A 12,760-nucleotide genomic window follows, 5' to 3' on the forward strand; every position below is an offset into this window, starting at 1 on the left:
AGACAAAGCAGCTTTTGAGAAACACATCCAACATCTTCAGGGGCCATTAAGGGACCACCCCCTCCACCCCTACCCCTGAACAGTCTCGCAATACAGTAGGCACCTCATTTTCAGCTAAGGATGAGAAAACAGTTACATAGTCTAAGGCTGAACTGTTCATATACTACAAAGATAAAGCGGACAGGCAAACATCAGTTTCCTTGGGAAAGAAAAAGCAACTCCATAAATGCAAGAAAGTTCCAATGGCTACACTTCAACATGACCCTCCTCCCATTCTCTTGGACCTGAGGAAGGGGTTACAAGTGAGCAAGGCAAATGACATTATGTGAATACAGTTTAAACGATAACACACACGGGTAACCCAGTGCAGGAAATAATACAACTTTCCCTCCCTTGTTTTCATTTGCATTTTACTTTTATTTATTTTTGCTTTAATAATGCATATTCTGTTCACGCAAAAGGTGCAAAGGACAGAAAGCAGGAGTTTAACTTGGCTGATGAAAAATCAAGCAGGATGACATTTCTAGTTTCATGAACAACCTAAAACTAGGAGAAATAGAAAAGTCACAGCTGGTACCACAGAGCACGCCCAACTTCACAGCTGTCTCCTCTTAGGACCTTTGGCTAGGGTGAGAGAAGCTTTGAAGACAGTGGCCTCTAGTGGACTTGGATAAGTGGCAGATTTTTTTTTTTAATTTTTAATTTTTTTGAATCATGGTAGCTGCATCACAAAAGCTCCAATCAAGAGGGTGGTAAAAAGAAGGCACAGATCATTGCAAATACCAGACTTTCTCTTTCTCTTTTTGTAAATATACCATCATATATAAGCTAAAATTTCTCTTAGGGTGGTGGGGTTTGCTGGCAGGGAAAGGGACAGGTTGAACCTACAATTGCATATGTAATAGAATCCTAATGGGGGGACAAAGAGCGAGGCAGCTCTTAGCCTGAAGCAAAAGAAAAGGACACTCGCTTCTGACTACGTGTAGTACAAACACTAGGGAAGTCTGTGACAAAACACGATTAAAAAATCATAAAATTATAAAGCTTGTAAACGAATAATCTGAAATTACATTTTATTAATGGAAAATATCATCAAAATAGTACCACTATGGACTAAGCTGCCTGAGTTTTCATTTCGCATTGAGATCTCAGAGTAGAAAAGCCTTTAGCACAATTTTGCTCTGTGTAAGTCACAACGAGTGCCAGCCCCAGGACTAAACCCTGGGGAAGATTCTCCTCTTGGATGGAATTTGTGTTGTGCTATCAAGACTTTTGTGCTAATCTTTCAAACAGGGACATTTTGAGGCAAACCTTTAATCTTTTGGCACAAGATTATTTTGGCTGGGGCAGAAAATTTGAGTCTCGGACTCAGGATGAATAATGTGACATTTCATTGATCAAGTATTCATTTTGATTGTAGAGCTTTCTTTATGTCGTTCACTTCCATCTAGAAAGAGAAAAATAAGAATGGAACAAAGTCATAATGAATTGGCTGGTTTTATAGAAGCTGAAAGATTATCAACCTGGTCGACTGAAAGAAAACAATCAATCTGACAATTTTAAAGGTGACATGACATCTGAATAGACAATCAACAGCAATGCCAGAAGTGACATCAACACAGAACAGGCACACAGACACGAGGCACTAGGAAATGGTGCACATTTTGATTCTCAGGCTGCCAGGCTGCAAAGTTTGTCAAAAGCAGCAATAATTCCAGTTTCTTAGCCAGAGGGTAGAGCAGGCGGTCCTAACAGGCTGGGCCATCTGGCAGTGTTGGAAGGCATCTGTGGTTGGCTCAAGGGGGTGTCTGTCAGCACCCCCAAAATGATGGCAAGCAGCTACCTATCCTTTGTTAAGCAGCATGGGTCCCCATCACCACAAGGGTGCCAACTGGATGAAAGCTAAAAGTCTACCTTCGGTCAATCAGAACTCCCACTCATTCTCTGCCATTTGGTAACAGCAGTGTTGAATCAGAGGCTACAGGGGACAGAGCTCTAACACCCTGGCAGGACAGAAATGGCCATCACTGAGAAATCAAGAGCAAATGCCCCCGAACGTGGACAGCTGTGGCCCCTGGAGCCATAGTGACCACATATAATGAGGCCTCTTGGAAATGGAGGTGGGAGAGGGGCTTTTCACAGAGATGTTTAAGATAAATTCCAGGCTGGGTGCGGTGGCTCACACCTGTAATCCCAGCACTTTGGGAGGCTGAGGCAGGCGGATCACCTGAGGTCAGGAGATCGAGACCATCCTGGCTAACACAGTGAAACCCCGTCTCTACTAAAAATACAAAAAATTAGCCAGGTGTGGTGGCACATGCCTGTAGTCCCAGCTAATCGGGAGTCTGAGGCAGGAGAATTGCTTGAACCCGGGAGGCGGAGGTTGCAGGGAGCCAAAATGGCGCCATTGCACTCCAGCCTGGGTCACAGAGCGAGACTCCGTCTCAAAAAGGAAAAAAAAAAAAAGATAAATTCCAAATGAGAAACCCAATTTGGGGCACATTTCCTAGTGTTTCCCTTCCCCAAGACTTCCTGGGGAAACGATATGTAGTAAGCCCATACGATTCTAAGAAGATGGTCACAGGAAATGTATCCAGATCTGCAGAGAGGTGACAATCATTTATTTTTGAAATAAAAGCCCTGACAATGTCCTGCCCCACTGAGCCTAGGACTCACGGGCAGCAGAACCCAAAGGGACGCACCTGCAACCGAAGCCGGATTTTCTTCTCTTCATCCAACTCAGACAATAACTGTTTAATCTCTCGTCTGAAAAGCAAATGGCAATGAAATTAACCAAAATCCCAGACTTCCTTCATCAGAGATCAGAAATCTCTTATTATCACTACAAAATCCATCTGATCCTTTTTTACAAAGAAACTGTGGACAAAACATCATTATTTTCTTTGCATTGTTACTGCTTAAAATTTGTTTCAGACAGTAAGGCTCACCATTATTCTGGGGCCCCTAAAATATGTAGCCAGCAACTGGTGGGTGCGGAAGTGATCTTTGAAATCCCTTAGTCCAAACTTCTCTCAAAAGGATAAGATGGGGAAACTGAGGCCCAGCGTGGTGGCCTGACTTGCCCAATTACTAGACTTCACGTAACCTGTCAGAATATGACAGGTTCATATTCTGTCATCTTCCCCATAACCATTCCTTTATTACAAAATCACTGGGCTTTAAATGTACTTATTATAATTTTTTTTTTGAGACAGGGGCTTGCTCTATTGTTCAGGCTGAAGTGCAGTGGCACGATCACAGGTCACTGCAGCCTCAACCTCCCAAACTCAAGCGATCCTCCTGCCTCAGCCTCCTGAGTAGCTAGGACTATAAGCGCACACTACCATGCCAGGCCAATTTTTAAAATTATTTTTGTAGAGATGGGGGTCTATGTTGCCCAGGCTGGTCTTGAACTCCTGGGCTCTAGCAATCCTCCTGCCTTGGCCTCCCAAAGTGCTAGGATTACAGACATGAACCACTAAGCCTGGCTCTTCTTGTAATTTTTATTGCAGATGTTTTTACCACTCCATATATATTTCCTTTATTTTATTTATTTATTTATTTATTTTCATTATTATTATTTTTTGAGATGGAGTCTCACTCTGTTGCCCAGGCTGGAGTTCAGTGGGGTGATCTCGGCTCACGGCAACCTCTGCCTCCTGGGTTCAAGCGATTCTCCTGCCTCAGCCTCCCGAGGAGCTGGGATTACAGGCACACACCACCATGCCTGGCTAATTTTTGTATTTTTAGTAGAGACGGGGTTTCATCATGTTGGCCAGGCTGGTCCCGAACCCCTCACCTCAGGTGATCAGCCCACCTCAGCCTCCCAAAGTGCTAGGATTACAGGCATAAGCCACCACACCTGGCCTATTTCCTTTATTTTCAATAGGGTTTTTAATTGCTGAAAGGTTACTGGTATGTTTTCATGGATTCTCACAAAATCCTACACAGTAAGTCCCAAAAACTTGGGGGTAAAATAATTGGAGTAACGGTATGGCAATCATGTCTTAGAGAAACTGGCATGACTTAGGATCCACGGCCTAATGCCCTTTCCAACATGAAAAATAATGAAGTGCACAGCACTAACCATCCCACAAAGTTAGGGCTCTATACTTAGGACACTGCAACCATCCAAACACTGGGCAGAGAGCTGTCCTCCATTTTCAGGTATCCAACCCTCCATTTTACATGCATATTTTTACAGACTGGATTGGAAAATCAAGAAACAAAGATGCCTGAGACACCACAGTAAAATAAGGTGGAAGTTATATTGCATTTTCTCACTTCGGATGAGCACGATGATGGTCCCTATTCTCTGGGGCAGTGTCCCAGCTCTGCTGTCAACATACTGGGTTTATATCACAACGAATATGAACCAGTTGTGATTCATTACTGTATTTATTTAAGCACACATCATGCACCCATATCTCAGTGGGTACTACTTAGGGATTAGGAAGGAAGGTGAGACTCCAAGCAAATGCTCCAACCCCAGGAGACTGGCAGGCAAAGCCTCAAGCAGTCCAGCTGTGGGGAGTTAACTGGGGAAAGCAGTCCAAAGAAAGTCACTAAGTCTTGAACTAGTGAAATGAAAATGAGCGTAAGTCTATGAGGAGGAAGAAACACAGGGGAATTGACAGAGAAAAGCCAGAGAAAAGCAGGGAGGTGAGAACCAGCTTATTTGGGGATAAGGAGAGCTGGTGTGGACTTGAGTTGAAGGCTAACAGGAAACTGACATGAAGAACTAATACAAGAGACTAGTAGGGACCCACTGACCCTGGGCACGAAGGCCAGACTGACGTAGGCAGCAAAAGGCAGGCTTTGGAAGAGAGGCCACTGTGGGGTGTTGACTCAAGAGATGTTGGCCGGGGAAAGACAATTCCCACCAACTATTTGCAGGCTTCACAGTGGGGGAGAAACATGGTGTGGCAGCCCGGAAGCACAGGGCATTTCAGATGTTGCAGGCACCTCTCAGAGGGTCCAAACGGCTAAAGCCCTGAACTCAAGCCAGTCTGATGCCATGATGGTCCTGTTCAGAAGGCAATAACCAATGCTCTGGGGTATCCTGGGGCCTCTGGGATGTCCTGTCTAGGAAAGGGACACAGGTCACCTGGACGTGGATGGGGCCTTTGGGTACCCAAATGAGTAACCTCCAGAGCCAGCTAGGAGCTGGGGACTTTAAGGGGTTAGAGGTAGCCTGGCTGGCCCCAGGATTCCTTCTCAAGTACCATCTGTCAGTCCTGTATATTAATCTGATGGATCTCTTCCAGGCTGGGGTAAGTCCAAGAGGCTTCAATTCCCTCCCAGCCTGAGTGGAACAGAACCCGCTTAGAGCCACATTACTCAAAGCGAATTCCATGGAACCCTCATCCTAGGATGCTCTGGAAAAAAAAGGTTCTGTGATTAAGCAGGTGTGGGACACCTTGCATATGCTATCCTCTCCATCCTCCCAATGCAAAGCGAAGGCTCTGAAGAGCCCTTCAGAAAAGAACTTAAGTTTGCTTAACCCAGTTATCCCCCCAAAGTGACCACAAAACACATTAGGGCCCTCAAGCCACGTAGAGGGAGGCAGGTGACAGGGCTTCTGCTGACCTCAGACTGGCAGAGGGCTTCATCGCTGTAAGTCTCTGGCTGCATCTCCTGTCACCACCTCAGGCACCTCCAATCCAAGGAGGCCAGTCATCTGGGGATGTGTTGACCTCACTAGGCTGCCCCGTGTGGCCAGGAATCAACATGATGTTTTCGCTGCTGGAGTAGTGTGCTCTTGGCAATCCTAAATCATCGTTCAAAATCCTACCCGGGAAATAACTCTTTGAGGTACCTCCCTTGATTCTCTCAAGAAACAGCTAACTGATCCCTAAACTCCTCGAGCCTCAGTTTACTCAGAGCAGTGCCTCCCTACTTTTTTTTTTTTTTAGACGGAGTCTCGCTCTGTCACCCATGCTGGAGTGCAGTGGCGCAATCTTAGCTCACTGCAACCTCCTCCTCCTGGGTTCAAGCAATTCTCCTGCCTCAGCCTCCCAAGTGGCTGGGATTACAGGTGCAAGCCACCACGGCCAACTAATTTTTTTGTATTTTTAGTAGAGACAGGGTTTCGCCATGTTGGCCAGGCTAGTCTCAAACTCCTGACCTCAGGTGATTCACCTGCCTTGGCCTCCCAAAGTGCTGAGATTACAGGCATGAGCCACCATGCCCATTCTCTACTTCTAATCCTCCTATGGGCTTTGTCATTGCAAACCACATCCTGGATGATAATGATGTATGATACTTATTTTTGTGTCCAGGTCTTTCTCCTCAACAAAGTGCTCCTTGAGGATTAGAGATGTGGCGAGAGTGTGTGTGCAGCCATGCAGGAAGAAAGACCCCCACTGCCCCGCCCCGCCCACTGCAGTCTCATGGTGAGAACATCTTACTGAGTGTAAAATCTTGGGCTTCAAGATTCCCTACATCTTCTTCATACATTACTTGTACCTCAATGCAGGCCAACTGCTTCATCTGGCAGCTAAGTGAAGAAATTGCCATTTTTCTGTTGCAAGAGGAAAAGCTAGCTGTTGAGCTTATTTAAGAAGTGGTTCATGTACATACTGTATTTTATGGGGGATTTAAATGCTTTTCTTCTTAGCAGCCTGCTGAGAGCATCAGTCCCTGCAATGGACTCATCCCTCTATGCCCCATGGCCAGCCCGTGCCCTTCCTGCACACAGTAAGTCCAGCAAAAACATGCAGCAAAATTTAGGTATAAATTAAGACTCTCGGGGTCTACACGCACTCCCACCATTGCTGCCACCATCACCGGGGAGACCAGGCCCGCCCTCCAAGGCAGGCTGGGATCCATGCTTTCAGAACTAGGTGCTGGCCTGGCAGAGAGCAACCTGGGTGACGGCCCCCAAGAGTCCCCAGGCACTCACTTCTGCTGGTCCTTCATGGTCTCGATGATGCTCCTCAGCTCGCGGACCTGTGTCCTTAGCTCCTCCACGGCCGCCTGGCTGCTGGCCGCAGGCTCCATCTTTGGTTTTCCTTCCGTGCCGAACAGAGACGGGGAGTTGGCTCTGTGTCCAGCTGTTCCCAAAGAGGATGACAGGGGGGAGGGCGCCGCTGAGGACAGAGGGGCTGGCCCACCGCCACCTGCTGCCATGGTCCCTGGCTTGGGCGGCAGGGATGCTTTGTTGTCAGACACCTGTGACGAGGGAAGGCAGGGAGGGTTCAGGGCCGGGGATTTGTGTGCTGCGTCTTTGTCCTGGTTAGTCAAACTCTCCGTTAACACCACTGTCCCCGCCTCTCTCCACACACTCCATTCACTTGTTCCTTCATCCACAAGCCACCAAGGGCCTGCTTGGTACAGGCATTTCCCCCTTACTCACATGCTGCCTTCTATGTATTTTAAATGTGACCTTCTTTCTGGACAGAGAGTTTCCGACTGGTTCAATATACACATTGAGATGCCCAACTACTTGCCAGGCACCACAAACTCTGAAGTGAACAAGACATGCCTTAATAGGCATTCTCCTGGTCTCCAGGGAGCTCAGAACCCAGTGGGGCGCAGACAGACAGACAGACCAACGCACTGAGATGGGGGGACGACTGCATAGAGGGAGGTGAGCATACAGAGCTCCAGAAACACAGAAAAGGGGCCAGCCATCCAGACGGGCAGGCATCGCAAGCAGGTGCTGACAGTCCCGTCTTGGAGGAGGACCAAGAAGTAGCCAGAGGAAAGGAGGGGCGCTTAGAGAAAGAAGCTGCAGCGGGAGGGAACACGCCAGGCAAAGGTCTAGAGACCGCAGAGAAAAATGCATTGGTGGGAAGTACTGCTAGACCGTCAAAGGGGGCAAGAGAGGGCCTTGGGGGCAGAGCTAAGGCTGGGAAGTACAAGCGGCTAGGTGAAAGGGTGAGAGGAGGGCACACGGTGCTGAGGACCATGCTGGCTGCAGAAAGGCTGAAGGGTTGGCAGATGTGGAGCTGGAGAGAACTGCTGGGAGAGTCTTACACAACGTAAGCTAGAAGCGGTCAGGGTTGGACCCAGGCAGTGGCTAGGAGGATAGACACAAGACAACTTTGAGTGATGTGGCAAAGGCAAGCACAGCCGACATAGAGCACCAGGCATTGTTCCCAGTGCTGGGGGCAGGAGTGGGCCAGGAGGATGGAGACCCTGCCCTCATGAAACAGACGCCTTGTGAGCAGGGAGATGTGGTCCTGGACAGGATGCAGAGGGTGGAGGAGGAAGGACAGATCAGGGACCACGGGTGTGGTGCACACACCAGGCATCGAGATTGTACCTTTCATGGGAGAAACAGCAGATTGAAGAATCAGATAATGATTTCCGTTTTTGACACATTGGATTTTAGGAGCCCTCAGTGACTGGGAAAGAGGGGAGGAAGAGGGGATGAAGCAGAAGACAGGCCTGGAGGAGAGTCCAGAAGGAACGAAGTGGTTGCATGCGTGGGTGAAGGGTGCTGAGAGGAAAACTGGGTGGAGTCCACTTGGTGGAGCCAGGGAGACAGAAAGCTGCTCCTGGCAGATGAGCACCTGGATGGGAGGTGAAGGTGTGGCCTGCAAGTTTAGGACTCTCTTTCCAGAAACTTGGTTAAGGCAGGAAGATGGGAGAGAGGGAGCATGCTCATGCGGAAGCTTCAGGGGGAGGTGGGATCAGGGAAGGGCTCTGTTCACTTTCCAGGACTGGGGAGACCCTAAGCTGCACGATATGCTGAGAGAAAGAGCCAGCGAAGGGCCAGGCTGAAGATGGAGGAGACTGGCGGGGGAGGCCTGATGGAGAAGTGTCCTGAGGAGGCCAGGAGGGCCGAGGAAGAAGGACAGTCATGGGCGAGAGAGAAGAGGGGTGCCCAGTAGGCCCCTGGGGGAGAAGGCACCAACAAGGGAGCTGGGAGGCAGGTGGCGAGGAGGGAAAAGAGTGGGACAGGATGTTGGGAGGCGGGGGCGATGAGCAGCAGGGCAGAAGTAGAGGCTGGTGGTGAAGCCTGGCAACGCGGCCGTGAGACTCCCTCCAGCAGCAGGTACCCAGCAGGCTACCCCAGCGCAGGAGCCAAAAGGGGCTTGGCTGGCATGGCGAGGAGGCAGAGTCTGGATTCAGGCTGTGCTAGAGGGAGAGACTGGGCAGAGAAAGCCAAAAGCAGATGGGCCATCATTCCCAGCCTCTCTGCTCGCCTTTTTTCTGCCAAGTTACCATTGAGGAAAAGTGCTCTCTGCTGCCAGGAATAGCGCTCCGCCAGCCTGTGCATTATCATTAGTAGGAGTCAGAGTAAGAGGGAAGAGGAACTGACGTTTCTGGAGCAATGATCACATGCCGGACACCGGCTAGACAATTTGAGCAACGATCGGTTGGCACAAGCATTTTACCAAGCAGAAAACTGAGGCTTAGAGAAGTGGCTGAGTAGTTCCCGAAGACTCATAGGTAATAACTGGCAGAACAGGGGATCAATTCCCTATCAACTGGATCCCTCAAGTCCAGCACTGCGACTGTGGCTGCCTCAGTCTGAAGATTCGCACTCTCCTGTCCTCTCCTTTGCTTGTCACCTATTCCTGGGCTTATGCCTTTTCCTGTTGCCCATCCTGCATCCTTGCGGACCTCCCATACTCCTGTGACCCACCAATGCCTTTGCACTGACTGACTTCCAGACACTTCTTGAATCAATGCTTCTCTTGGCATTTCCTATATGACATGCTCTCCCGGCCCATTTCGGCTACTTAAAGCCCTCACAGAGTATAGGCCACCGCCCTCCTTGATCAAATTAGTTCAAGTGGAATTTCTAGAAGCACTGAAGAGCACAACATGACAACTCCGGGGAAGTGAAATAGGCTAATGGGATACTGTGTAAATCAGAACCACGAAAACCCACTGTCCACCAGTAGATGTCACTGTAGAGACACCCCAGGGATGTCAAATGAAACTATACCTACGGTCACCAGAAAAAACGGGTCTAAATGCAATTTCTGCAGATGGAATCCTTTTATAAAGAAAGAATGCTTCGGTTTTTGAATAATTACAACTGATCTGTTGTATAGGATCACGTTTTGCTTACTGTATCAGATTTTTCAGAAAATCTATACATGTAAATTCTTAAATCTATGGAGAAGGAAAATTCCACGGTAACCTTTGATTTCTTTGTGCTATTCCTGCTTCAAGTGACTATAGTTTTCTGCTTTTAGACAGAAAGAAGTTGCTAATATTCAGAGAAAATAATTCCAATTGACTTGGTTTTCTTAGTGGGAGAAAATGGAATTTTAAAATCTTGGTTCGTATTCACAGGAAGAAAATTTGCACAAGATGCTCCTCAAAAGTTACATGCAGTAGCTAAAAGTTAAATGTCTTCCTTGTTTCTCATAAACTAATAAAGTATCTGTACTATTCTCTGGGCATGGAATAAAATTAAAGTGTTTTTAGACTATAAATTTATCATAGAATGTGACTCCAAATCAATTTTCTTTAAGAGACCACATTAGTTATTTATATTTATGATCTTCCAACTATAATTTGTGACCAGCTTTGAACATAAAAGACAAGATCTGTGGGCAGAGGGCACAGCATTTAATATATTTAATGTCTTCTCTCTAGATGCCTCAAGGCTTTTTAAATTGTTCTGGTTGTGGTGATGGTGGTAGTGTGTGAAGGTATTTGTGAATGTGTGTGTGATGGTATGAAGAGGAGATCAAACCACAAGAGAACAACATGGGAAATAAACAACTGAACTTGTATCTCAGGGATTCTGCCTAGTTTCGGAGACTGCAACATGCCTTGGGGATTTTGATGAGTAACAGAATCGCTGTCACTGAAGAATGACAAACACCTGCACTGTTTGTGTATCTTTGTTTGGTTTATAACCCATCATTAGCACATGCATGAAATGACAGGGACACCCTCGCCATGGCTGGTGACTCACTTGGGATATGGTAACAGTCTTGGAAGTTTTCTTTGACGCATCCACTCCTCTGTGCGCAAGTGAAATGTGTTCCTCCTTATCCTCTTTGGGACATGGGGAGTCGAAGATATCAGGGCTTGAAAGGGATGACTGATAAAGCCAAAAGAAAATGCTTTTGTCAGAATTACACCTTAGCTGACACCACTTTCGTTAATATAATGCTGTATGCTTTCCAAAGCACTTGACACTGTTATTTTGTCTTCTCACGATAACCCTGTGAGGCAAAAAAGTGTGCTGTTATCCACGCGCTCAAGTCACATAGCTGATTAGTGGCAGAACTGCGACTAAGAAGCAAGGTTTCCTAAACCAGGGATCTTGCCACTGATGTCCATCAATCACTTCATCCTTGCAAGCATCCATCGTCCATCCTTTCCTGCTCCTTCCTCTAAACATTTGCTACCATGTGCCAAGCAGTGAGCTTGTACTGCAGACTTAGTGACATGCCGCACAGGATGCCTGCCCTCACAGGGCTGACAGTCTACCAGGGAAGAACACACAGGTCAACAAGAGGCTGCTCTAATCTGCCTCTCCTCCATTCCCTCCTCTTCCTTTTCCTTGACCTTTTCCATGATCACTAAATCTGCTGCATACGGAAGTGCCCTAAAGGATGTGTCTGAGAGAAAACCATTTCCAGGGATAAGGGCTCACCAGGCTTGTGGTCCAGTGACCAGTGTTTCCTCAGCTTGAGAGCACAGCCCTGCTCGCTAGTGCAACAAGCTCATATCTCCTTTCGTACCTGCTGCTAAATCTCTGCCCTCATTATTGCTGACAGTCAACATTCATTTTGGAGTCTGTATTGCTATAGTATATTTACAGAATGGCAGCATCTTTTGGTAAAATATAGGACGACACCCCTGTTCTTTCTGCCTCACTGTGAAGATCACTATAAAGATAAAAAAGCCAGATGAGGCCAGATGCAGTGGCTCATGACCGTAATCCCAACACGGGGATTATGAGGCGGGAGGATCTCTTGAGCCCAGGAATTTGGGACCAGCCTGGGCAACATGGCGAAACTCCATCTCTACGAAAAATACAAAAATTAGCCAGGCATGGTGGTGTGCACCTGGAGTCCCAGCTACTCGGGAGGCTGAGGTGGAAGGATCACTTGAGCCCCGGAGGTCGAGGGTGCAGTGAGCCATTGACATTGCACCACTGCACTCCAGCCTGGACAAAAGAGTGGGGACCCTGTCTGGAAAAAAAAAAAAAAATTCTGGACCAATTCACTGGAATTCACTTGGTCACAGATGATCACTGGGCTAGAATTTCCCTATTTTGGAACAAAGCAAATTAAAATAAGAGTTCCTATAGCAAGGAATCCTTTATAATGAAGAATCTTCCACAGATCTCTTTCAGCAAGCTCATCTTCAGCTTCATCTCTATGCTTTCTACCCTGGTGGTAGAAAAACAGTCCCATTTAAAGTCACCACTTGGCGTCATTATAGAAAAATTACACCCAAAAATATAGTATGTTTTCTTCTGTTTACTTAAGGCAGAAACCTAATGCATTTTAGGGAATTTTTAAGCAAATTTTTCAATTTAACAGGTTTTATTTGTTAACCTTCATTTAATCTGAAAATCCAATTACCTAGAATAACGTTTCCCCCACCACCAAGCCTTCTTATTAATCTAGGCTTAACTGCTTAGCCACCATACCATGCCTGAATCCTTTCATTTTGAGATTTTATTCAAAAAGCCAGTTCCCTCCATTACAACCTAGGGTTCATGAGCTGCCAATCAAAGCTTGCTCTTTGAGTCCTATAAACATAAAGAACTTCAGCTAGGGTCAGAGGCCCCAGGCTGGGGAATCATGACTGGTGCATTTCCTCCATCATT

The 12,760-nt window shown here is 47.1% G+C and overlaps 1 protein-coding gene across 1 annotated transcript in view; it reads right to left on the reverse strand.

Moving 5' to 3' along the window:
* Positions 1 to 393: 393 nt before the first annotated feature.
* LOC129527796 (SH3 domain-containing kinase-binding protein 1-like) overlaps positions 394 to 12,760 on the reverse strand; it is an 83,150-nt gene continuing 70,783 nt past the window's right edge. The window contains exons 3-6 of the mRNA XM_063699816.1: positions 10,889 to 11,017; positions 6,905 to 7,173; positions 2,703 to 2,766; positions 394 to 1,447 (exon numbers count right to left, since the gene is read on the reverse strand). Coding sequence (XP_063555886.1) covers positions 1,406 to 1,447; positions 2,703 to 2,766; positions 6,905 to 7,173; positions 10,889 to 11,017 — 504 coding nt within the window. The 3' untranslated portion in view covers positions 394 to 1,405. The remainder of the gene's footprint in view (positions 1,448 to 2,702; positions 2,767 to 6,904; positions 7,174 to 10,888; positions 11,018 to 12,760) is intronic.

The sequence above is a fragment of the Gorilla gorilla genome, chromosome 18 (assembly GCF_029281585.2).
Source record: "Gorilla gorilla gorilla isolate KB3781 chromosome 18, NHGRI_mGorGor1-v2.1_pri, whole genome shotgun sequence".
Classification (NCBI taxonomy): domain Eukaryota; kingdom Metazoa; phylum Chordata; class Mammalia; order Primates; family Hominidae; genus Gorilla; species Gorilla gorilla.